Raw genomic sequence first — 27,337 nt, 5'->3', positions numbered from 1 at the left:
GTGGGTGAGTTGGCATCCCAATATTGTAGAAACAAGGTGAATGATATATCTATCATTCATTAGGCCTACTTGTGTATGGGTGAAATGCCTAAGTATGGGTGAAATGCGCAAGAGAGCGCCTAAAATATGAGGCCCAAGGGAAGGAGATTAAGAGTGTGCAAAGAGGAATAAATGAGAATGGCCCAAAAGTAATACAAGGGGACCCCAAATTATCAATACTCTACAAGTGCACCAACCTCAAATTAACATCTAAGAAAGCATAAATAATAACAATGATATTATTTTTCCCATCTCAAAACGACAACCTTCGATAACGGCAGGCCAAAAACTCCAGTGTTAGGGCGGAGACAAAATTCGACTAACACGCTGTAGAAGAAGCTGGTTGTTGAGCTGACATCTCTTTCTCTCGCTCTGTTTCATTGGAACAGGTGCAAGAAACCTTAGCGAAGGAAGAGTGCCTATGCTAGCCTTTTGCAATGGCTTCAGACGCTAGTCCCCTGCAATGGCCCCCCGATGGCGTTCTCTCCCAAGAATGGGTTGCCAACCTCACCACCACGCTCGACCATGCCTCCCGATTCCTTCCTGCCTCCGAGCTTGTCTCCATTTTGCCAGTCCCTCTTGCTGAAACTCTCATCGCCTCTGCTTCTAAGCTTCTCGATCGAGAACCCAACTGCCTCCGGCTTCAAGTCGACCCTTCTTGCTCTGTCGTCCTCGTGGGCGATATCCATGGCCAGCTGCACGATCTCCTCCACCTCTTGGAGATAGCAGGTCCTCCCTCTTCAACCCGCATGTTTGTATTCAATGGGGACTACGTCGACCGCGGAGCATGGGGTCTCGAGACGTTTCTTGTACTGCTGGCATGGAAGGTACCACGATCGGAAATTCACAATGTTCATGAGATGACAAAATCTTTGTTGATTGGATGAAATTTGTTTGCCAAGGGTGGACTGAAGGTGGGATGCTTCGCAATGAGAATACTGCTCTATTGGTTTAGAGAATCCATTCCTCTATTGATTTTGAGAAGCCCTGCTTCCACTGGACGTAACTTTGAAGCTTTTCTGTACTTCAGAATAATAAACCCAAAATGCAAAACTTCACCTAATCAAGAAGTTCACTTATTGGTGCCACGTGGTCGAAGTCAAAAGCCGTATGTATCAAATAATGGCTGCCAATCTCGATGCATTTTGCAAATCTGGTTTCCTAGGCAACCTACCCAGGTAGACATTTTGCTATCCTTTACGTGGATTTACTAGTATATGCCTGATATAAGAAACTGGCTTTATTACCAAGCCCTCAGAACATGATGTAATCACGTCAAATTTTGTCCAAGTGTCGTAAGTCCTGCATACCTGGTCGTTTGTGTATGCCATGTCTTAGTCTCCTAGTCACTAGTCCACATAATTGTGCCATACGGCGGGGTAGCTTCGCTGCATATCCTCCTAACTTTGCTGCACATTATATGAGAGGAGAATTGAGGGTAGGTGTCCGAAGATTAGCTATCTACACTTTCTCTGTAGGGTCGAGGAATGGGACTCGGGAGGCAGGGATGATATTTCAACCTTGCATCGATGTATGTCTACCTTCCCCAATTTTGTTAGCTCATTTTGCTTCTCCTTCGTTTTCTTTTTTATTTTCATTGTAGAAATTTGGCCTTAGAACAGCAAAAATCTGAATTTGTACGGTTGGATATATTCTAGTCTTACAACAATGTATCTAGTGAAAGATAGTAGACCTGTACACCTTTCCCTTGGGATGGCACACTCCCTCCATTCCTATTGTCTTTCTACTAGTGAAGCTCAAATGTTAGTGTAGATAGGTTTTAGACCCAGGATGACTGGATTTCCTGCTAAGCGTTGTGTGTGGAGGCCCTAGTTGGCTTTTTTGATTGGCACGTAGGCTGGAATGGCAGGCCTACTGCTTCTTGTTTATAGGCAGCAGGCGGGCTCCCTAGAGCCCAGATCTAAGCCGACATTGGGTGGGCTATTGATACGATTTGGGTCCAGGTCTAACCTCACCGTCCCTCACTACACATGCTTTTCCGAGCATCCCACTCGTGCCCTTTTTTTTTTCTTAGGAGAGAGTATGTTCGATTACAAAAATTGAAAACAATATAAAGAGTTGGCTCTCCATGAGGTATTGAAGGAGAATCCCGACTGCTTTGGAGCCTGCTTTTCCAGGTCCTAGCTCAGTGGCCTATGGTAGCTAGCTGCAAACACTTGCATATGTGGGTAATGTATAAGAAGAAAGGCATTCACATCCTTTTTGATGACTTACTAGGGCGGGCTAGAACCACTCTCCTAGATCCCACAACTCTCTTAAGGGGTGACCTTTCTAGAGCCAAAGCCTCCAGTGGGCATACTCTTATGTGCCCGATCTGGACCAGATTTTAGTTCAGCATCTAGTCATTTGAAGGGTCCTTGAGAGTAGCAAAGGGCTCACGAAGTAAGTGTTAGAAATCGACCAACAGAGGGTACGCATGCACAGCGGAAGACTGATAGAATAGCCCAGGAGCTCACACAGTGTGTGTGTGGGAGTGGAATCACAAACTTCTTTAACTTATGTGCATCAAATAGATGTGCAGACTCATCAATAGACAATGATTTAGCCAGATATAGAACTACCAAAAGAATATATGTTTCCGTTATAAATATGAAACGTGGTAACTCCAATTTATAACTTAAACGTGAATGTTTCTTAATCATCTGGAATGGTCCATGGTATCGTGGTCGCATTTTTGGAAACACAGACTTGACTATTTTGTAGCGATGTGGAGCTACAAATAACAGCACCATGTCACAGGTTTCAAATTCAAGATGATATCTGCGTGAGTTGGCAGACCGTTGATACAGCTCTTGCGCTTTACACACATGATCCTTGACTTGAAGTAGAATGTCTTGCATTTCTTGAACTAGTTGTCACATGCACCCTTGCACTTGGGTGCAATGTGACACACTGGCTACATCGACAAGTGCATTATAGTTCCCTAATAGGAGATTTTGTCGTACGCTATGACCCCTTGGTGAGCCCTTGTCGAGGGACAGTCAGGCACAAGCTACGTAGGTCAGTCTCTCAGCCTTAGGTCAAGTCAGACAGTTAATCCTTGTTCACTGGTACCCACTGGAGAACAATAGGTTAGTGTTTCCATTTTAGGATTCTAGGGAGGTCTAGGTCTCAGCCTAGGATAGGAGCCCTTTTGGGCCCCCTCAAGGCTGGAACAATGAAGAGGAATGGGTTGGGGAAGGGCTGCCTTTATAGGCTGCCCTGCACCCCTCCCTAGGCATGTGTTTATGGGGCAAAGGGCCTTAAAAGCCAGCCCAAACCAGCTAACTGAAAGTCGGCCAGTTTGGGGCTGGTTGGCTCAGCCCCAGCCCCCTATTTAAAGGGGAGCTCCATGCCTTCATTTCTCACTTAGATTGCCAGCCTTCAGCCACTCCTACAGCTCCACTCCAGCCCCCCCTTGTGCAGCCCTGAACGCTTCCAAAGATTGGCCCTGATCAGCCTCAGCTCTTGGCCCTCAGTTCAGCCTCAGCTCTTGGCCCTCAGTTCAGCCTTTCTGGAAGGTGTCTACGCAGCCCAACAGTCGGGGATTTGAACCAGCAAATGGAGTAAGGTTTGGGTACTGTTTCAGCAGCTCTTTGAAGTTTTTTTTTGCAGTTTGCACAGGTCACTTCTCAGCTCTATATCTTAGTCATATCTCAGCTTTCTCTTAGATCTATTACTCCTAGCTTTCACTCTCTCACTTAGGCAGTAACCCTGCATACCGGTGGACAGCACAAGCCTCTTCCTTGCCTTGCAAAAGTGCCCGCGCCCTATATTGTCTGTGTGGACAGCATCAAGGTCTTGGTATTGGTTGGAGTTGCCTCTTAGGTCATTGGGTCTGCAATACGTGTGCATAGCATACTCTTCAGAAGTGCGTTTCCGTGCTATCTTGAAGAGTGTTATTTGTATCTTTCATTTCTCCAACTATTAAAGCAAATTCTCCCCTGATTGGGAGGGGGCTCTCAATGGGTATAGGGACTCAATCGGTTGTCGTCTCTATTCTCTCTCTACCCTCATCTCCTTTCACTCTCTATGGTACATAACACTAATTCCTAGCTAAAGATTTAAAGAAGGTCTTTGCTGTGATTACACGATTAGATAACCGTTGTAAGTTACACCAGTTGATCGGCTAGGGCCACTTGATGTTGAAGTACGAAATTTGTTGGTAACAATCGGAGTGTGTCCATAAGCTGCTTGGAATGGAGTCATATTGATGGCAGGATGGAAAGAGTTATTATAAGCTAACTTGAGGAGTGGTAGATACTCTTCCCAAGATGACAATCATGACTGAATATAATGTGAGAGCATTTCTTCCAACTCTTTCAGTTTGGCCATTTGATTTTGGGTGGTAGGCTGAACTGGACAATAAAGTTGTACCTAAGGATTTGAAAAGAGAAATCCAAAAATGACTGGTAAACTTGGGATCTCTATCGGAGACTGATTGGCGATGTCTAGAGCCTGGGGACTACTGCCCTTGCAAGCAACAAATGTGCCATTTTGGACAAGCGATTAACAATTACCATAATCTGAGTGTTATCTCTGGAAGATCGTGGCAGTGTCGTAATAAAATCCATGGAAATGCTTTCCCATCTTTTAGTTGGAACTAGAACAAGTTGAAGGAGTATTGCTGGAAGTCGTGTGCCTGCTTTCATTTGTTGACAAGATAAGCAAGAAGTAACCATTGTTAAAAGTGGCAGCGGAAGATGTGAGCAAACTGAAGCTACAGAGTCACACAGAGAACACTAGAGACAACAAGATGTGCCACAAACAGATCTGCTGTAACTTAGCCCATAAACCAGGGCAGCAACTGTAATACAAGGAGTCCTGAACAGGATGAGAAACAGGAGCTGCAGAAGGGGCTGAACTGGAGCAGAGGATAGGGGCACAAGGAGGCTGGAGCCTGAGAGCACGGAGGCTGGAGGAGCCTGGAGCGAGGAGGCAGGAGCGTGGGAACGAGGAGGCTGGAGGAGCCTGGAGCGAGGAGGCAGGAGCCAGGGAACGAGGAGGCTGGAGGAGCCTGGAGCGAGGAGGCAGGAGCCTGGGAACAAGGAGACTGGAGGAGCCTGGAGCGAGGAGGCAGGAGCCTGGGAAAGAATGAGGGATCTGCAGAGGGAGCGTGGGCAGCCAACAGGGCAGCTAAGGGGCTCAGGTAGGGACGGCCAGGAGCAGGCAATAACTGAAGCCCTGAGGAGCTGCTGGAGTGGGTGAGTGAAATGAGGAGGGGGAGGGCCCTTATATAGGGAAGGCCAGGGTAGAGGGCCGGTCTAGTTGGCCTGGACCGACCAGCTGGTCGGCCAGGGGCTGGTCGGCCTGGTCTACCCCCTCTGTCCCCCCTGCTTCGGCCCTATCGCGTGGGAGCTGGTGTGGTGCAGGAGCGCGCCCTGTGGAGGCCTAGAGATGTCAATCTCAACAACCATCTTGATGAAGTCACTTTCCATTTGAGGCCAGTAGTGTGTTGCATCGAGTAACCTGTAAGTTCTGTTGATGCCGGGATGTGCGGCATAAGGAACTACATGATGCTCTTTTAACAAAAGATGTCAAACATACTTGTCGTGTGGTACACAGATGCGATCTTGATAATACAGAAGGCCGTCAGCATAAGAGTAGGATGAGAATCTTTTGTTCCGAGGTAGAAGGTTCATCTTTGGAAAGAACTTGTACCACTGTGCCGAAGTCTTTATCCTGGGGATATTTCCCTTTGAAAGAATTGGGAAGATCGATCGAGAGTGTAGAGATCACCATAGTGGAAGCTAGAGGTAACTTGCTAAGTGCATCTGCAACTACATTGCGTAGTCATGGAATGCACTCAATGATCATATGAAAACTCAACCCAACGTGCTTGAGGAGCGTTCATCACTGGCTGAGTGAAGATACTTTAGAAAGTGATTATTTGTCTTCACAACTGAGTCAGCTCCCATGAGATAATGTTTCCATGAGCAATAGGCATGAATAATTGTCACGGGGACGTGATGGTGAAGTGATTAAACTAACTGTCACTGAATTTAGCCTAGTTGGCCCGGGAGAGGATTGGGGCACTGGTTGTGATACTCTCTTCCTGGGGAAGCAGTGGCGAGCCTTGGGCTCAATAATGGCTTTGATTTGTGTAGATGCATCGCTCGGCATGATGTTGGGTTATTCTGCTTGTGATATGCTTGGCTTTTGAAGGGAACCAAGAGGATAGCACTGGAAGTTGGTCACTTGCACAGCCACGGGTTGGCATTGTACTGGGATGCACCTACGGGTGAGTTCAAGAAGGGAGTCCCCAGTATTTGAACTAACCAGTGAATAAATAAATACCACAAGGGGCGCCAATGGGGCCAACAGGTGTCACTGTGTATGCTATTGAGTAGGGGCATTCTAGCCTCCCTTGTTTTGTTTGGTTCAGTGATGCTATGCTGTGGAATTGTATGCTCTAAGTATTGTGTTTGGGCAATGGCAATGGAACATGGTGGTTGTATCTTGGTGTTGTGAGACAATAGAATAAGATATACTGCCCTTTGTCAGTCAAAGGCCGGTTACAATAATAGCAAGAAACTCTTTATCATAAATTGGATATCAGTTTGTATATCAAAATGTTTATTGCTTGCAAAAGCAATGACTCAGCCTTCTTGCATCAAGGCTGCTCTTGTAGCGATATCGGGAGCGTCATTCATGACCTCAAATGGAAGGTTTGGGTAAGCCATAACAGGTGTGGTAGTGAGTGCTTGCTTGAGCTATTGGAAACTATACTCTGTTTCAGGAAGCCACTGAAATGCTCCCATGCTTTTCAATGATTCGGACATAGGAGCTACAATCTTGGAAAAAGTGATAGACCTTTGTATGGTAGAAGTTTGCCAAACTGAGAAAAGAGTGGACATCATGAACGTTCTTTGGAGTAGACCACTTTCGGATTACATCAGCCATTGAAGTGAGGGCCAAAAGGCCTAGTTGTGTGGGCCAGGGGCCCTGGTTATGAGAGCCCTTGTAGGGCAGTTTTGCAGCAGCCTGGTCAGCCTGATTGGGTCTGCCAAATTCAGGCTGCTGGTCGGTTTTTCCATGCAGGCCCTGGGCCTCTAAAAGAGGGCCATTCAGTCCTCATTCAGTCATTCCTTGGAGCACCCCTCTGGACAGTAGACAGGAGCAGCAAAGGGGTAGCCTTAGGCCTACATCTAGGACGACAAGGTGACCCAGGGGAAGCCGCAGACTGACCTAGAGTGGCAGCCCACCTAGGCTGGCTTCTGGACAGCAAGGTGAAGGGATCTAGACAGAGAGTCTAGATATGCTTGAGGTGGAGCACGCGGGCTCAAAGATCTAGAAGTGTCAGGCTTGTAGTAGAAGGACCTTTTGGTATTGTATCCTATCCTAGTCTATAGACGGACGGAAATATAAAGTGTTGCAACAAAATTTCTAAATTTGTATGATTGGACTTATTCTAGTCTTACAAAGGTATATATACACTTTCGGATTACATCGACTTTTTTGGGATCCACAGAGATGCCTTGAGTAGAACTCACTTTTCTCAAAGTTGATGTAGAGAGAACTGATGCGGAGAACGTTGGAAACTTGTTGTAGATGTTGTTTGTGCTCATTTAAGGATTTGCTGAAGACAAGGATGTCATCTAGGAAACGATGACAAACTTGTCTAGGAAAGGCCTGAAGATATCGTTTCTTTTCTTTCTTTCTCTTCTTCTTGTTGTCTTCATCTGCTCCGTCGTCAGATTTGGGCTTGCCTTTGCTAGGCTTACCCTTGCCCTTTTTGCTCCTGTCTAGAGCTATTATGGCCTTGTCATCTTTATTCGTAGTGTCCTACTTCTTTTCTTGAGCTTCTCACTGCAGCCGCAATGAAACTAGCTCCTCAAAAGTCACTGGTGCCATCTATGCCTTGTAGTTATCATAGTCACAAAACTACTATGGCTCCGGGGGAGCATTCCCAGCAACAGCCTTGCCATGTCCTTTTACCAACTGCCGCTAGCTGATCCCACACCACCTTCGTCTTGGTTATGTGTTTCTGCACCGATTCCCCTGCTAGAAGGTCACTGCCCCACGTGTGAGCCCCTGATTTGAGGGGACAAGGGGGCAGAAGACCATAGGGGGTAGGGGAAGGTAAAAGACAGAAGACCTACCTGGCAGGGAACCCACGCAGCAGCAAAGGATGGCGCGGCATCCTAGGTGCCTCTCGGACCTGCATACAAGCGGCGGCGGGAGCTGCAACAGCAGCCCATGAGCAGGGCTCATGGGCCCTTATATAGGCCTGGCCCAAGCCGGCCAGATCAGCCAGCAAAGGCCGACCAGTCTGGTCGGTTGGTGGGCTGGCAGGTCGGTGCATTGGGCAGGGAGCTGACTCCCTGGTTGGCCAGTTTTAGGGGGCCTAGCCCCTCCTATAAAAAGCCCTCATTCCTCATCACCTGCACAGACTGCCTTGCACACAGGCAAGCACACAGGGAGAGGAATAGCCTCAGCATCATTGACAGCATCTTGGGCTGTCTGTACACGCTCAATATTGAGCTTTTGTTTGCCCACAATTTATCTGAGTTCTGTTCTATCTCTCTTTCAGTTTTTTTTGAGTGTTGTATGAGTTAGATAGGAAGTGAGGTGTGAGTGATTCTATCCTCTATTTCCCACATGGTATCAGAGCTAGGTTCACAGCTCTATATCGGAGTACCTCTGCAAGAAGGCAACTCCAATCGACACTCAGGTTTGCTGCGTGGTCAAGCTCTCCGCTGTAAATTCAGTTTACTGCTCTTTATTACAGCAAGGATGGAGGACAAAGATTCTACTGCTGCCTCTTCAGCCCCTTCTCTTCCTTCCTCCTCCTCCAGATTCCTCTCATTCACAATCCCGAACTTTGGAGAGTCAGGGAAGCTAGACGGGTCGAATTACCCAATCTGGAAGATGAAAACCCAGAGCCATCTTGTGGCGCGGAAGTTATGGAAGCTAACAACGGGGGTGGAGGCAAAACCGGAAGACCTGTTGGACAACAAGGGGAAGATTCTCATTCCAGTGGATGGTGAAGAGCTTGAGAATTGGGAAGAGAGAGATGCCCACTCCCTAGCATTAATCATTGGGACCACGGTGGACTCTGTTCTTCTGAACATCCAGATAGCCGAGACGTCTGTAGAGGCATGGGTTATCTTAAAGGATTTGTATGAAACGGTCAATACATCTCGAATTTTGATGCTCTAACACCAAGTGTACAATCTGGACATGAATGAGGTAGACAATGTTCATGACCGTTTGACAAATGTCAAGATGGTAAGGGACCAGCTCGCGGCAGTTGGTCAGAAGGTAGATTCAAGTCAACTGGCACTGTTGATCTTACACAAGCTACCTCGAAGCTTTAAGAGATTTGTGACTACGGTCACTGCAGGACAGAGGACCAAGCCTTTCACCTTCGAGGAGCTTGGGCCTTTACTATTGCAGGAAGAGGCTCGGGAAAAATTGTTTATGCAATCGGACGAATAGGCTTTCATGGCGAGAGAAAAGCTCGGCAAGGGTAAGCTCAAACAAGATCGAGGATGCAGAGAAAAAGAGGCAAATGAAGTGCTTCTACTGTGAGAAGCTTGGTCATTCCGCTAAAGAGTGCCGCAAGAAGAAGGCGGACCTCAAGAAGGAGGAGCCCAAATCCAAGGAGGAGCCAAAGACCGAATCGGCAAACGTCACGATTGGCGCTCTCCCATCATCAGTGAGTACTACTCCGCTTATGCAGTCAGTGAAGGAGAGGAAGGTTGGTATGTGGACGGTGGAGCTTCAAAGCACATGTCTAACAAGAAGGATTGGTTCAAAACCATGGAAGGTACGCATCCTGATTCCAAGGTCACTATTGGGGATAACCGGTCATGCCGTGTGAAGGGTGTCGATAGTATTCAGTTCGTTACGAGTGTAGGAAATGAGGAGTTGATTTCCGATGTACTGTATTTACCGAATTTGTGCAAGAACCTATTGTCTGTTAGTAAGATGGACAAGCACAATATGTTGGTATTATTCGACAACGGCAAGGTCACTGTCACATCCAAAGCAAATGGACAGGTGGTGGCTCAAGGTGTCGAGGAGCATGGGCTATATCGGCTCAACGCTCTGTTGGTGCACGGAGACCATGGAAGATCCAGATTATGGCATGAGCGGTTCGGTCACGTTAACTATGACAGTCTCTCTGAGATGCAGAAGACAAAGATGGTGGATGGACTTCCACCGATTGCAGGCAATGATCGTGTTTGCAAGGCTTGTGTAGAAGGCAAGCTTGAAGCAGCATAGGGACAAGTTCCCATAGGAGGCCTCATCATGGGCCAAGAAGTCGCTTGAGTTGGTTCATGTCGACATCTGCGGCCCAATGTCGACAAATTCATTTGCAGGTTCGTGGTATTCTCTCTTACTTGTTGATGATTTTAGTCGCATGACATGGGTATTTTGCCTGGCCAAGAAATCTCAGGCTTTCGAGAAATTCAAAGACTGGAAGGCCCTGGTAGAGAAGGAGAAAGCCTTCCGCACCGATAGAGGGGGAGAGTTCACCTCTACCGAGTTCAATGGATTCTGCAAGAAGCAAGGGATTAAGAGACAGCTCATTACAGCTCGCACATCTCAACAGAATGGAGTTGCTGAAAGAAAGAAAGAAAGAAACTTTATTAAAGTCTTCGGAAGACCGATGGGTCTATGAGACTGTGAAAAACCGAGCTATGGTAGTGGAGCTACTAAACGAGCATCCACACCAATGCAGAATGCCAAAAAATACAAAATGGCAGTACTAATTCCTTAAGTATAACATAGTCATATCTCGACTTATATATCAATCTTAGCATCATCGTCGACATCATCATAACCATCATCATCATCATCATCATCATCATGAGGAGGACATTAGGATGGATGAGGTTGTGGATGTCTCCTGGTCGTAGCTCCGCGTCTAACCAGGGCCGTTGTGACCCCCGTCGGTCGGGCTCCGACCCTAAACAAGGTGGGGATGTCCACAAGTATGATCTCTGAGTCAACCCTCTGTCTGAGTTGTCGGGTCACAGGCTTGAGGTCACGGTCATGTCGAGGTCTCGCCTAGTGGGGGTCTATGTGATTTGGTTGAAAGAACTCCGTGATAGAGCTGTGAGAGGTATCAGTCGAGGGAGAGGTCTGCTCCTGTCTAAATGCTTGGAGTATCCTATCGCAGTGTCTGAGCACCTCATGAATGAAACCAGCCAAACATCGCTGGTCTGGGTAGGAGAGGAAACGGGCCAAAACCCCATAACTATCTCTTAAGAGGCAGTAGAAACGCCCTCGGATCTCATGGTAAACAGGACACCTGAAGATGAAATGCTCCTTTGTCTCAACCTCCTGCATGTCACACAGTGTGCATATGCACCTCTCCCTGGGTAACCGCTCTGCTCTGCCGCTCTCGATACGAAGTGAGTGATTCTATCCTCTATTTCCAACATCCCCTTCATCCATCCTCATGTTGTACATCTCTGTTTCGAGGTCCAAGATTGTGGCCTCATTGTCCAGCTCATACATATCCGTCAATGTCATCCAGGCCTTGAAAGAAGTGTTTGCCATATGAATATGAGACAGCACCATATCCGCCGTCCTACTGACAATGATAGCGAAGGCTTTCACATCTCGGATTTGCCATGCTCTCACTAAAATAGGGTCTGTTGGCGTCAGCACCGCTACTTAGGTTGATGTGGTTGGAGTAGTCACGGTGGCCTGAGGTATCAGTTCCGTCCCCACTGTCTCACAATCCCCCAAAACTCACTCAACACCAATTGGCTCTGAACCTTCATTTTCCACAACGGGTAATTGGTCCCATCGAGCTTGCTTGTCTCACCAAAATTCGGGATCTGGAATCTATTGGCCATGATAATGAACTAAAAGAGGGAAAGAATTTAGAGTGTGGTACACCTGTCTGAACCTGAGCCTTCCACCTGGGTACAACCCTTCAGACGCCTGTCTGAACCTGATCCTTCCGCCTGGGAACAGTCCTTTAGACACCGGAGCTCATTCTTCTTAGCAATGAATCAAGGTCGTCCTTCAACAAGGGCCTTGCCTTCAAGCTCCACTTCCCGAGAACTTCTGTCAGGGCTCTGATACCATGTTAGTTATAAAGGGTATCCCGTGGCGGAAGATTGATAGATGGGCCCAGGAATTACACATGCGGAAGTGTTTCACCATGGAATCAAGCTTCTTCAACATATGTGTACTTCACAACCGTTAATGTGAGTACAAGCCAGCAAATAGACTGTGCGCATAGACAAATATAGAAGCAACACTTATATATTTGCATTCGTTTAAACCCGGATGCAACACAATACCAAATTGTCCTCCTACTATATGCTTGGCATCTCTAGATCTCGCCTGCATGCTCCACTGAGTATATGTAGACTCTCTGTCCAAAGGATCTCTTCCACCTTCCTTACTGGATACCAGCCTAGGTGGGCTGCCACTCTAGCTCAGTCTGCAGCTTCTTCTGGGTCACCCTCTCCTCTTGAATGTAGGCCCAAGGCTGCCCCTTTGCTGCTCCTGTGTGCTGTCCTGAGGGCTGCTCCAAGTGATGATGAATGAGGCCCCCAGGGCCGGCTTTATAGGGTTGGAGCCCCTTCCTTACTGGCCGACTTGCTGCCTCCTTGTAGCCGACTTAAACAGGCTGCCAACCGACTCAGCCTTTGTAGCCTATAAATCCCCTCTTGGGGGCTAAATTTCCTGTCTTTGGGTGGCCCTGCCTGGCCATGTGGCTGGCTGCCACTGGCCCAGGCAGGCCTGCCCATACTCAGCCTCAATTCCATGCCCTAGGCCCTCCATAACCTGCTGCCTCTGTTCCAACTTTGTTCAGCTCTGTTCTAGGACTTCCAACCAGTGCGTACTGAGGTTTCCCTGCACATGCTTGTCCTCTCCATCCATCAACAGCCTTGTGGCACTCCTGCACCTCCATGGTGGACCTGATCTGCCAAGTATCTCCTCTCTCTCTCTCTCTCTCTCTCTCTCTCTGTGCTGCCCACATGGAGGCCCATGTACTGCCCATGTGGCAGCCTCTTGCTAAATCCTATTCTATGATGCGCTCCTCATACGGGGGCTCTCAAGTGGGACAACAGCTTTGCCATCCTGGTCGAGCTCGTCCTTTTACCAACTGCTGCCAGCTGATCTCGCACCACCTTCATCTTGGTGATGTGTTCCTGTACCGATGATCCTTCATCCATGCTCATGCCATACAACTCCGTCTCGAGGTCCAATATTCTCGCCTTGTTATTGAGCTCATACATGTTCCTTAGTGTTGTCCAGGCCTCGAAAGAAGAGTTCGCCATTTGTATGCGAGGAAGCAATGCATCCACCGTCATACCCACAATGATAGTCAAGGCTTCCGCATCACAGATCTGCCATGCTCTCACTAAAACAAGGTCCGCTCCTCCCCCGTGCTCCTTTTCTACTAGAGCACATCAATTCTTAAGCTGAGCAAAGGCTTGATCCTAGAAAGTACACCATGTAAACCTGCGGCAATCATCCACAAGTAGCATGAAAGAAAGGGCTCCACCCAAGGTAGGGGACTGCATTGGTCCAATTAGATTAGTGTGAACTAATTCTAGTGGTTGCGAAGTCCCCCTGCTAGCCTACTTCTGAATAGACTCCCTATGTTGCTTTCCACGAATGCAAGAACTACAACACTCCTGCTTGCTGGCCACATTTGACAAGCCATCCACCATGTGGTTCCTGAAGGCCCGCTGCAGCAGATCCATGTTTAAGTGACGATAGAGGAAATGGCACAAATCATCAAGCCGGGTACCTGTAAGAGAAAAGAGTGTAGAGAGTTGTAAATCCTTTTATTGACTGCTCTTTCCCAAACAACCTAGCATGTTGCTTCTTGATAGCAATTGGACCTCCTCAAAGTCCACCTACAAACCAGCTTTGCAAACCTCATGTACTAACAAAGATGATAGCCAAGAGATGGAACATAAAGAACTTGGGAGGAATGCTTCCCACCTCTGCCATTAGGAATGATCTCCAACGTGCTCTCACCTCGAACTGGGATACTGGTGGACTTCTCACCGATAAAGATATTACTTAATGTCCATCTAAGGTCCTGCAACAGCTCTCAAGAAGGATTCATGTGCATGGAAGCACCACAATCGAGAATCTACTCCTAAGAACCACCAAAGATGAGACCAACTGCCTCCGTGCTCGAAGAAGATGAAGATCTTGTGTCCAAGATCTCCAATTGCACAAAAGCTGGAGTTGTTGTGCGGCTGCAGTTGAAGAACTAGTACCTTTCTCATGGCTCTGTGAGGGCACTTCCTCTAGTACTGGCCCTTATTGCCATATTGGTTACAAGTATGCTTGGCCTTCAAGGCATCACGATCTGAGTCATCCTTCATCTGCGAAGACTTTGACTAAAAGGCTGCTGTTTCTCCTTCAATGACACCTCCTGCTGGCTGCTTCTCCTCGTCCCATACAGTCCACGCCTGCTCGGATCAGCAGCAAACACCGTTTGTCTTGAGCGCTCTCTGTGTATCTAAGGCTTTACCTTGTGCCCTGATACCACAAATGGACATGGGTAGCACACTAGGCCAATCGTTGGTGGTGTTTAACCTTGATTGCTTTATGCACGCTTCATTCGCTCTCCGATCAGAAAAATATTCGTCAATTCTTGTGCTCATTCTTTTGCTCTACGGATGGCTGTCAATCTTTCTGTTCTCTCTCATAGGCCTCTTGGTCTCCCGTGGACGTTAATCGACTTTCTTTCTTTCTCTTCATTTTGGACACATTAGGGCCCAGACTCGAGGCAAAATGAATCTGAGGCTTCTTATCTCCCTTAAATAATGGGGCAAAATGCTTCTAAGGTCTCTTACCTTCCTTCAATGGCGGGCTCATAAAATGGGCCATTATCTGTATACAAGTGGCAAGAAGCATGTCCACGACATCCTCGAGTGGATATATGTGATACATAATCTCTTGTATTCATTCTTGTAACCAATTTAAAGAAGTGCTGCTGCTGTCTATTGGTGTCCAGCTGAGCGTCTTTATCAAGTGGTATATGCAAATGTTTTGGGACCATTTGTGACTCGTTCACTTGAAAGTTTTTAATTCATAATTTGAGGAGTCTTAGAGCAGCGCTTCCTATTTGATAACAATGGCTGGAAGGAATAGTTAGCCAGGTTCTGTTTGTTTTTGCAAGTGAAGCTAGCAAGAAAACTTTTTTGCTTGTGAGGTGGCAACTAAAAAAGTTGAAGTGACGAACCCCACCATTTGCGTCCTTGCTCCAGGGTATTTGTTAGGATTTTATGTAAAAGCCTAGTCATTTAACAAAACGTTATCAAACAATCAAGATAATTGATATTGAGATTCAATATGCATCTTACTAGTGATGTTTCACATTTATCGTGACATATCTTTCATTTATCTTTCAGAATTGTCTAGTCAACATCCTCATAATGTAACAATTAGTTTTCTGGTCGAAATCACTGTGATGGGGTGGCTTTTTGACTCTCCATTCTTCCTTCTTTTTCATCTGAACAAGCTACGTTGACTTATTTTTACTTTCTCTGTTCCGTACTGCAGTTATTCTTGCCTCATAGAGTCTTTCTCCTTCGTGGGAACCATGAAACTCGGTTTTGTACATCTGTTTATGGATTTGAGCAGGAGGTGATGGCAAAATATGGTGAGCAGGCGAAACACCTCTACTGGAAACTGTTGGGGTGTTTCAGGGACCTTCCTCTTGCTGCCATTATTGCAGATTGTGTATTCATGGCACATGGGGGTCTCTTCCGCCACATCGAAGTGCCTCGGATGAAGGGGAGCAAGAAAGCCAGGGCTTGCAAGATTTTAATGAACTCTGAACAAGGAGCTCTGAAATTAGGTTCTTTGGAAGAGCTAGATAAGGCTGGGAGAGGTTTACTAAATCCTTCAGGGCAGGGCACCAATGCAATAATACCTGGGGATGTTCTGTGGTCTGATCCTACACCAGTAAAAGGACTCTCTCCAAATAAGGCGCGTGGGCTTGGTCTTCTTTGGGGTCCAGATTGTACTGAAGAGTTTTTACAAAAGAACAGATTAAAGGTGAGGGTGTTTCAGCTTCTCAATATAATGTTTCATTTTGACTCCTTGTCATCAGAATAGGGGTGGTGTGAGTATTTTGTATTATTGCAATCTCTGTGTGTGCAACTCTATCGCAAAAGAAGGAAGAAGAAGGACTTTACCAACTGCTGCAGTAATTTTGGAACCTGCACCCCTGAAGTTCTGGTTACATCCTCGAAGTAGTGGGTGGACCTGGTATACGGGTTCGCACCTCTCTCTAATCACAGACATGCACCCCTGCGAATGCATGTCTGTGCGCACACACATGCGCCTCGCACCCACATATCTCTATGGATAGTGGGAATTCAATCTCAAACATGATGTTGGGAGCGACGAATTGGAAGCCGGGAGGTCTAACCATTCAAGCTATGTTTCTACTATGTTTGTTTGGAGCCAGCAAAGATTTATGTCCTCTAAAATTTTCAGAGGATAATATGGTTTACCATCTAACCTGGTTTCTGGCCTTTTGCTGATTTAAAATGTTAATTCTGAATTCTGAAAATACTATGTAAATTTGAAGGTCTGTTAGTTTTTCCATGATTCTATCTTCGTGGCATGGTTGATATGGTGCAGTTGATTGTTGGAGGTGCAGTTGATTGTAAGGTCGCACGAGGGTCCTGATGCAAGGCAAAAGCGGCCAGAGATGGGCAACATGGATAAAGGCTACACGATAGATCATGTGGTCAAGTCGGGAAAATTGATCACTCTGTTTAGTGCGCCAGACTATCCACAATTTCAGGTCTAGATATCTTGTTTATTAGCTTAGGCCTTTCATTCTTCCATCCCCTCCCTTGTCTCTTTAGGGAATAGAAACATTAGAAAGAAATAACAATCAGTTCCTTTTCTTTCTGTTTTATTCTTTCTTTCCTGTCCTTTTTTTAAGTGAGGGCCTTGATGGAAATGTTAAAGTTGTTAAAGATCTCCAAAATGAATAAAAACTGCACAACATTCTCGTGGTCAAGTAAAAACGTGTGTACTTTTTCTGTACCAGATTACCCATATTATCAGGTCTTGTTCCTAGGGTGATTTCTTCTCTTTTCTACCTGACTTCTGGTTTGAAATATTTTTCACCAATCATGAAATACAATTGCTATTTCTTTTTATTTCCTTCATTCGTCTTCTTGCCTTTGCCTTAGTTATTTTATGGGTAGATATGGGTGGATGGAATGCCAGAAGACAAACAAATTTGAGCAAATATCTTGAGTACAAAAAGTAGCAGCACAGAAGCAAACAGAAATATGAGCAAAGAGTTGTACCTGCAGTTCCATTTTGCAATGGAACAGGAAGGGTGCCCTTGCATTCCGATTAGCTGGAGTCTTATTTAGTAATGAATGATATCAAGAGATGCACTATTACTTTCTTGATCTTTGTACTCATTCAGAATTCTTTGGACTCCAGCACTTATCATCATGCACTAAATGGTCAAATTATGTAGGTGTGACAAGGCACTGGAGGTAAGTTGTAGCATACCCTCCCAGCTGTGCCATGATGCCAATCCATTGACAACATATTATATACAAAGTTTGTGCAAGATTCCAAGGAGTTGTCCCAAAAATTCTTCCTCAATGCCATTAGCATTTCTTGATCAGCTCATTGGCAATGCCTGAAGAAACTTGTTGCGCCGATTCCAATGACATTTGTACATTGATGCTGGAGGCTCTCTTTGCTTAGGCTTCCTCTGAATGAAAGTGTATCTTCTATTTTTTGAAAGTGGAGCAACATGCCTTTCCAACATTCCATTGGTGACTACCTCATCTGTACTAGCATACTGGTCCATGGGCACATAGTGTTGCAATGGGCCTCCATCCAGTAAGTTTACTTGCTTGATGGCGCACTTAAGTAGACTAAGAGAAGTGGTTTTTTGTGTGTATGCTAAACCCTGAGCTGTTGGGTCATGCTTGTTTTTTGTGTGTATGCTAAACCCCGAGCTCTTCGATCATGTTTGATGTCTTCTGTTAAATCAAACGATAATTTGGATATGAAGACCTTGGTGGCATAGTAAAACTTTGAATGTATCTTGTTAGAAAATAAAGTTAGACTCCGCGGGTCTTTAGAAACCCAGTATAGCTGCTTATGCTTGGGCACTGATGACGACATAAGTGTTGCTTTGCTTGCCAAGTATGTCTTACTTTTGTTTTTCATAAAAGTTTTTGTTTACCTCTTTTTTTCTTCTCTTTCATTTTCTCTTTTATTTTCTGTGTAGATTTTTGATCTTTAGAACGATAAAAAAATCTAAATTTGTATAATTGGACTTATTCTAGTCTTACAAAGGTATATGGTATGCACGCTCAGATACTATGTCACGTTCAGATAATATGTCTGGAGATGTCCTGAAAGAGTTTCCATACTGGATAGGGGTGAAATTGGGGTTGAGGTGAGGCTTAGAAGAGGTGCTTGACCCCTTTCTTAGAAGTTACTTGGTTCAAAACAGTACTTGCATTTGCATGTTGATTTCTCTGATTTTGGGCCTATTTTAGTGGACTTGTGCAGTATCGGTCTGGTCTGCACTTTGTAACGCTCTGAGTGTTATTGCAACCTGAATAATCAGATGCTATAATGCAGACCATGAGGAAGTTAACTGTGTTATTCTAATGCATTCCTGAAGACAAGAGAACTAGTGATATAGATGAAGTCAAAACTTTGATGTGCATGGGCTAAAAAGTAAGCATGGTGCTTGTATTCTCTGCAGGCTGGCAATGATCGATATAATAATAAAGGGGCATACATTGTGCTGGAGCCCCCAGACTTCTCTACTCCAAACTTTTTCATATTTAAAGCAGTACTACCCAGACCAAAGGTATGGTCTCTATTAATGACATTCTCTCTATGTCTAGCCCAATTCATTAGAACACAAATAAATATTAAAATGCAGGGGTATCTTGTGTGGCTGTTTTAACACACATGCTAGAAGAGAACTGAATGGGGGTTCTGCAAAATTAAAATTCCTCTCATCAAAGAAAATGGCTTGCTCTAAAGGTTGCTTGGAGGAGGCCAACTTTAGAGTGTTTAGATGGCCACTTTGTGCATAATTTGAAAAGCATTGGATCAGAAATGTAGTCATCGTTGTGCCAAGACGGTTTAGTAGTTGTCAGTTTGTGATTTCCCATCTTCAGTAAAGTAGAGTAATCGTTGATACAATTGTTGTAATTTGATTCGTGTAAACACACGAATCATCTAAGTAGATTGCAAGAAACTTGTGGTCAACCGTCAGATTCTCCTCAAGGTTTCAATCATGATCTGCTAGAAGTGGAAGTCAATTTTGTAGCTTTTGCTCATCTTCAGAAGATGTTGCACAATGAAGGAGGATACCGGCAACGCATATTCTAGAAGTGTAAGAAACTGAAGGGGATACTCAAGCAGTGCACACAGTTGCCTGTTAGAGGTCATCTCCTGTATCATAGAGAGAGGGCCTTGGTTGTGGGTCTGCCCGCCCATGTGAGGCTGAGTGAGGGCAAGGCTTGTGGGTTTGCCCGCCTAGGAGAGGTTGAGAGGAGTCCCGTGAGAGATGCTAAGATGGAGGGCAGTACGGAGGAGTGCTGTCCTGTTTCGCATCCTCCCCCATGCCTGGATCTATGGTGGACTGTCACGGGGTGTCAGGGGGGTATGGGCCTGTTCTGCCCACCCCCGGGACCTGTTATGGCCCCGTTCAGGGCTGCCGCCAGGCTCACCTATATGGTGCCTAGGTGGCACCTCAGTTAGGGGGTCGGTTGGGCTCCCAACCCCATGCAGTCCACTGACCAGCAGGTCGGCCAACCTAGGGGAGGGGGGGCTCCTATATATAGGGATCCTCTGCCCTCCATTTCCTCATCTCAGCAGTCACCAGTCCCCTTGGTTCAGTAGAGGTTGTCTCCAGCAGTTGAGGAGTTTCCCCTGAGATCCAACAATGGAGAGGCCTCGTCATGACCGTGACCAAGAGCCTGTGATCCGACAGCTCAGACAGAGGGTTGACTCATAGACCATACTTGGGGACATCCCCTCCTTGTTTAGGGTCGGAGCCTGACCGACGGTGGTCACAGTGGCCTCTCTTCCCTACTCCCTCTCAATCTCTCCCTCTCTTTCCTACCTCATTCTCTCTCTCCTACCCTTCCTCTCCCTCTTCCCCTCTCTCTCTCTCTCTCTCCCTTCTGCTCCTCTATCCCCCTTTCTCCAAATCTGTCCCTACCCCCTTCTCTACATTGGTATCAGAGCCTCCGACTTTGGCACCCTTGCTTTCCCTTTCCTGTACACCAATCTACTGGTGAACCCGATGTGACAAATATGCCTCTCTCTGCTCCCAAGTAGCGAGGGAAAGTGCTTTCAGTGCTGCCTTGTTCTGCGTTCACCCAGGCAGCAGATGAAGTTGTTGGAGAATGGACCACCGAGGACCACCTTACGAGCTTGAGTGGTGATCCATAATCAGCTGTGAGCAGCGCAGAAGTCCTTTGCCAAAACAAAACTCACCGAATCAGCAGCCCAAATCCCGTTGCCCCTTTCCATCGTTGACTACCTCGCGATCCAGTTCTTCAGACAGTCTTTTCCTTGGCAGTAGCTTGTCTTACGCTCCAGATTTCAAACAGACCGCAGGAGCCTCTGTATGACGAAGGCGCATTCTCTGTAGTTTGATCACTAGTGCCAACAAACGACCTAGCACTATCTACAGCCACGACTAGACACATGCCAATTTTATAACGGCTCCCTATCTCGATGGCTCCTAAGACAAAAGCTTGAACGAGGAAATCCTTTAGCAATGAAGCGCTTCCCCATTCACAGTCGACTCGGGCATCGGGCACCTACAAAGCGGTACAAACGCATTCAATATCTCCAACGAGCCCGTACTCCAAGGCTCGACCAGCCGACCAACCATCTCCTTGCACTGACGAAAAAGGCTACCTCATCAGCGCCACAAGCTCAGAGCATAGCAACGACGCTCCACCATCCAACACGGACCACGGGCATCTAAGGGAGGCTGGAAGTAGCAAACAACAACCAGATGACTCTCTCCAAGCACCCCAGCACTGGCGACAGACCGGGGGAAAAGAATTGGTGATGTAGGGCAATCAACCATGCCATGCTCATCTCGCTCTTGTTGCGTGATCACCTTACCCGTCACCATCTGCTAAGCTGTGCCGTTCGTCACTTGTGCGACACCGCCCACACCACGTCACCGTCGCAGTGCCTCACGCCGCTTTCGTCGTGCTGTCGTCGACCTTTCCGCCTGCAAAGAAACCTTAGTCTGTATATTTTCCTAGGTTAAGTTAGCTAGGGTTAGGTTGGTCGGGTTAGGTCAGTTAGGTCTAGCTAGGTTAGTTTAGGTTTAGTCAATTAAGTTTAGTTAGTTTGGCTCTAGGTTAGGTTAGTACTAACTAAGGTTAAAGGCTAGGTTAGGTTGGTCTAAGACAGTGCCCTAACAGTCCTAAAGGTCTTAGGCTACAACTGTACTAATTGTCCTAGGTGACTTAGGTCTCACCCCTTCCCCCCCCCCCACAAAAAAAAAAAAAAAAAATTCACTTAGAATTCCATTGTCCTATTTGGGCTCATTTGGACCCCATTTCCGAAGCTTCTTCGACGACCCTTCTTCCGATCCTCTCCATCACATTTCGAGCTTTGAGATAGGCAGGAATTGAGCACATGTGCATGCATTTGGCGCAGTGGGACAGCAACAAAGCTTATGGGACAGCCACATGCCTTTGGAGGGAACATGGGGCAACGTGCCTCGACTTTTGGGCAGCTTATGCAGGGCTTTGAGCAGTATGCAGGAAGCTTAGGGCAGCTTCAAGAGGAGGAAGATTCACAGCCCAAGGGAATCCTTGTGATCACCATCCATCATTTGTTGTACCCCATTACATTGGATGTGTTGCATCAAGTATTTTTCCCGTTTGGGCTTATTGATAAGATTATCATGCATCAGCTTTCAGATGGTCTCCAAGCTGAAATACACTTTGCCTTGTGGGCTAGTGCATTGCAAGTGCAAAACACTCTGCAAGGTCGCAATATATATGACGGTGGTTGTACCTTACACATTCAGCTGTTAAAACAAACAGAGTTGTCATTGGTGGGGTCATTCCATGCTAAAAGTGGAGATACAAATGCCATAAAGCAGCCACTTGTTTTTGGAGCTATGATGCCTAGAGGTGATGGCAAAGGCTAAGCAGGGCGATAAAAATAGTCACCCAACATATGAGGAGAATGCACGTATGCCAATGCTGGCAACGCGTCCAATGCAGCCCAACCATCCTATGCCTCTCACTCGTACACAGCCAAATCATGCTTCAAAGCTAGTGAACATGCCTTTGTATGCACGACACAAATCTGGTTATTTCCAGGTGATTACAGCTGCAAATACAAATGGGATTTTTGGAGATATCGGCTCATATAAAAAGAGCAGCCCACATGATGGAGGCAAATATGGACAGCAAGAAAAAGAGGGCTGTTATATCAGTTTGCAAGAACAAAACTTTGATCGGGATGATGCCCTGGCACTTCAGCATACTAACACCTCTATGCAGGGTGATGGAAAATGCTTACCTGACAGTGACAACGAAGCAGGCCTGATGGGTGAAAAGTTAGATGATGAGCCAAGCAATGATGAGCAAGTCTTTAATAGGAATCAAGATGCAGATGTTGACCAGCAAATTAAAGATGTGGATGCACTTACACTTGATCCTTCTAGGCATGCAAACTTTGAGGACAGTTTTTGAGGAGGAGGTGAGTATCCAGCATTGTATGGTCTCCATAAACCACAGAAAGGGATGCCAAAGTAAACTTACCCACAGTGACAAGGAGCAGCTTGAACAAGATATGCATGACGAGAAGCAGCTTGGGCAGCAAGAATAAGATATGCATGACAGTTTGATCCCGGAAGCTGCATCACAACGCAGTCAGGAGCATGACAATGGGGAATATAGCCACATCAATAATGCCCTTCGCTACTGCTCACTAGGTGAGTATACGTGGAAGTTCTACCTCCTACACTTAGCAGCCATAAGGGGAACGACAGCATCACACAGGAGTGTTATAAATGCAGAGGAAAAACTTTGGAAGGATGTCCTCATGATGTGTACAGCACATCAAAAATATTGTTGCCATGTATTGGCACTTGCAAAATTTGAGGGGCTAGTTTTCAAAGGGCAATCAAAATTTGAGCTCTTCAACTTATATGACATGTATATGAAGCACACAACAGAGATGCATTCATCTAGGACCGAACTTAATGGTGGGGATGGAAACCTGGCCAAGCATGTGGATTGCAGGGATAATGCCATATGGGAGATCCCTACAGCTGATTCTTATATGTTCATGACCAATGCCAATGACAAAAGCGGCATCTACATGGTACAACCTGAAAATGACAGCCAAAGTTATGCAGATAATGCACAGCAAAAGGAAGATGGCTGTTATGACTGTTTTGCAAATGGGTATTATAATATCGATGACAATCAGCCCTTGCACAACCACATTGGTCTAAATACTTACTGTCCCCAGGAGTACATTAGTGCACAGCAGCAACGTAATGCAGATATGCAACTTGATGGGAAAGCACATGGAAGTGCTATTGCAGGAGACCGAGGTAAGTCTATAGTTGGGGATGAGGCAAACTTGCCACAACAGAAGTTGAGGATCATGAAGAACAAAGGGCTTCTTCCTGAGGGTGGTGATCTCATATGTCACGATAATGCTGCATCCTTGTCAGCAGAGCACCAAGGCACACTAATGCATGGGAATTTCATTGTAACGCCACACAAGGTGCATTTTGGGCAAAGGGCAGAGTACTTATTACACAACCAGCCAGGTCCTTCCATCTGTGGAAAGCCTATTAGTAAGCAGTCCACTATGATCTTGCCCATGGGAAATTTCTGCCAAAGACTTCCACCAGTGACTCTTCCAAGGGGTGATATCCTTGAGTTACATGCAGGGGATAGAGACCGGTATTCACTACCGCCATTTGGCGTATCCCAACCTCATGTGGATGCTTTTGGGGAAGCATATCCCTCCAGCACTTATTTCTCAGCTCTATTTCAGCACGATGCCTGTGAGAGGAGTTGGTCTCGATCTCAATCAGATAGTAGGCTTTACATAGAGTCTGGACAACCTCGAACACAGCCTGGACAGATTTATGTGGAAGGGCGCCACATGCCCAATATGTACATGAGTTTGCAGGCCAAGTGGGACATTGATGATGCCTTGTCAAAACAGCACCATGCCTATGTGGGTGTACCATCTGAAGTCGGGGATAACTTGTCTTTCTTGCATTATGGCAGTAGCTTGGTTGGACAAGTGTGTGGTACAAACTCAAATGATATTTTGGCAGACCATAGATTCAAAGGAGGAACCTAGGATCCTAATAAGCAGGGAGAATGGCTCTCAGCTTTGGAAGGAGATCTCAGATTTTATCCAGTGGATAATGAGGGCAAGATTCTTTATGATAGCATGCATCATGTCCAGGCTTTGGTTGAAGATGAGGATTTCATCTTGGAAACCCTACGCATGTGCAGATTTCAAAGACCTCATGGGTGTCATGGTTAGAAGGAAATTACAACGGTCCAGCCCGGGGTTGAAGGCCTTACATGTGAGGATTGAAGATCCCTGGAATGTCGAGGAAGCACAATGACTTTTGGAACTGTTTGAGCCTGAATATAGCATCTATAATGAAGATGATTTTCAGTTTGTTAGCACAAGCTTCTAACAGTAGGAGCCGTGTCAAGTGGTTTCGCAACAGCTTCAAGAACCTCAGTAGTCATTGAGGATCTTGATGATCAACAGAGTATAGGGACAACCTCAGTAGTCATACAGGAGCTTGAAGCTCAGCTGAAGGGGAAGCCTCATCAGTTCCTTAATATGTTTCAGTTTTATGGACAGGTTGGTGGTCAGAAGGTCCTTATCCTGGCAGATTCAAGCAGTTTTAAAATAAAGAGTGATATATTCCATTCAAAACAAATCATACAACAGGTGGGAGAGAAAGTACTCTATCTTGGCCTCAACAATGTGGCAAAAAAGCCATGGAGGTGGTCTGAAATGCCACGACATCCCAAAAGGGGTCAAGTGAAAAAATAAAGAGCAGTCCCATGTCCTCATGAAGGATAAAAGTCTCCCACGAGCTGCCAAAGAGGTGCCTGTACACCTCTCCCACTGACTCCTAAGAGTGAAGATAATCTCTGCCCAAATGGAAGCAAGAGTGTGAGCCTCCGTGCATAAATGGTCCCCAAGGACAAAAGAACATCACGAACACCATATCCACCATAGGGTAATGCTGGAAATGACCTCCTAGGCTGACCCTGCAGCTGAAGTAGGCATGGAATCTTGTGCTGGTACCGGTACCAAAAGTAAATCCTGCAGCTCCATGATGCTTGCCTCCGTGGGACCCCGTCTCTGGTGACGCTCTATGGAGTAAAGTGAGTAGACCCATAAAATCCATCTATCACTGAAGCCTAGCCTCCTCATAGTGCCCTCCAAGAAACCCCAGTCCATCCTGTCATAGGCCTTCTCAAAATCGAGAAGGAGAACTGCTATCTCCTGTTGACTCTCCTTCGCCCAGTGAGTGGCCTCCCAAAAAGTGAAGATATTATCCAAGATACTCCTATCTTGGACAAATTCTGTCTGAGTAGCTCTGATGATATCTGGCAGCATAGGCTTTAAACGAAGGGCGAAGGTCTTCGCTAGGATCTTATAGGCTGTCCCTAAAAGTGTAATGGGTCTCCAATTACGTGGGACTGTCTTGTCTCCCCCTTTCGAGATGAGACAAATCATACCTGTGCATAATGCCTCACCCAAAGATCCTGTATCGAGAGCCTCTGAAAAGGCAGAAAGTAGATGAGGCCCAATCGTATCTGAGAGAGCTCTAAAAAGAAGGGGCGACAGACCATCCTCCCCCGGGCATCTGTCTTTGGGCAGCTCATGTAACGCATCTGTGATCTCCAGGAGTGATAGCAGGCTATCCAAAACATGACTCATCCTGTCTGAGACCATCTGGGGTGTTGGGGTAAAGGCACATTGCCAACCCTTAGTTAAAGAATTAAAGATAGGACACCTATGACTGTCTTAAGACAGTCATAGGGTAAACCTAATCCTAATAAAACTTAAGTGAGTTTGTGGTGTGGCTCACTCATTACTTCACACCCGCACTACTGTGTCTCTCTTACTCTCACTCTCTTGCTCACTTCCTCTCCTCTCTTCCCCCTATCAACTGGTATCAGAGCCTCACCTCCCAAGCCTCCTCTCCCTATCCTACTCTCCTTACTCCACTCCCTAGCCTAACCCCTGTCTACCTGGCCCGCCGTACGTCCGTACGTCGTCCGTACATCCGTACGGACGGGCGTCGCAGGGCTGTAGGCAGAAAAGGGCTTTGAGCAGCGGCGCGGGCGCATCGAGCAGGCAGAGCCAGGCGGCGCAGCGAGCAGGCAGAGCCAGGCGGCGCAGCGAGCAGGCAGGGCCAGGCGGCGCATCGCGCAAGGCAGGGCAGTGAAGCAGCTTGCCATTTCGCAGGGGGTAGCGTAGGCGCAGGCGCAGGCTCGCGCACCGTACATCTGCTTCATCTGTACGGCGCCGTACAGCCGTACGGTGGCCGTACGTCTGTACAACTGTACGGACAGCCCTGTACCGTACTGTCCGTTGACAGGTCATTCAGCAGGGAGCTGCTTCCGATTTTGTGCAGCAGGGAGGTACATTTTCTTGTTTTCGGGATCTGTGTCAGAGGCAACTTCTCTCCTTGGATCTGGCTTTTGCACAAGTACCGCAAGTACAAAAGTACAAAAGGTACATTTTTTGTTTGGGGAAGAAAGAAAGGAGAAAGAGCATTCTGCTCTTCATTCCTCTTGATTCAGGGTCATTTTTCAGTTCATAAAACTGTGTTATCTTGAAAGTACAGCAAGTACTTTCATTCATCTCGTGCTTGAGGTGATGAGAACCACAGTGTGTGGTTGATTGCACAGTTATTTTTGTTCTGGCAAGGTAATGCCCTGATTTTGCAAGAGGACATATGCTTTTACTGGGTTTAAATCTCAGTTTACAGGTGAGCAGATCATAGGGCTTTTGCCCGGAAGGTGATGCATTGTATGCCTTGAGGCAGTGTGGTGCCAGAGATCACACTTTTGTCTTGATTTCCGCAGTGTTGAGGAGACATTTTCTTGCAGATCACATTTCTTGTGCAACACTCAGAGAACCTCAGTTGAGCCACGCTTGGCCAGGGCGCATCGAGTTTACTCGGTCCCTAACTGTCCATCGTTGACAGTGCTCAAAAGGTCCCTCATTGAGTGTTTGTACGTTGGGATCTGTGTATGTCATTTCTAAACAGGGCAGTATATGC

At 46.5% G+C, this 27,337-nt stretch overlaps 1 protein-coding gene across 2 annotated transcripts in view; it reads left to right on the top strand.

Moving 5' to 3' along the window:
• The first annotated feature begins 326 nt into the window (after positions 1-326).
• The window catches only part of LOC147884412 (serine/threonine-protein phosphatase 7-like), a 43,030-nt gene continuing 16,019 nt past the window's right edge, over positions 327-27,337 (top strand). The window contains exons 1-4 of one of the 2 annotated variants that reach the window (XM_087398407.1): positions 327-866; positions 15,544-16,041; positions 16,652-16,798; positions 18,749-18,856. In XM_087398407.1, coding sequence (XP_087254533.1) covers positions 477-866; positions 15,544-16,041; positions 16,652-16,798; positions 18,749-18,856 — 1,143 coding nt within the window. In that variant the 5' untranslated portion in view covers positions 327-476. The remainder of the gene's footprint in view (positions 867-15,543; positions 16,042-16,651; positions 16,799-18,748; positions 18,857-27,337) is intronic. The other variant, XM_087398408.1, reaches the window with a different exon arrangement.

The sequence above is a fragment of the Dipteris shenzhenensis genome, chromosome 27, assembly GCF_047967505.1.
Source record: "Dipteris shenzhenensis isolate YYH24624 ecotype China chromosome 27, Dip_SZ_1.0, whole genome shotgun sequence".
Lineage (NCBI taxonomy): Eukaryota > Viridiplantae > Streptophyta > Polypodiopsida > Gleicheniales > Dipteridaceae > Dipteris > Dipteris shenzhenensis.
This window is presented reverse-complemented; position numbering and strand designations above follow the sequence as displayed.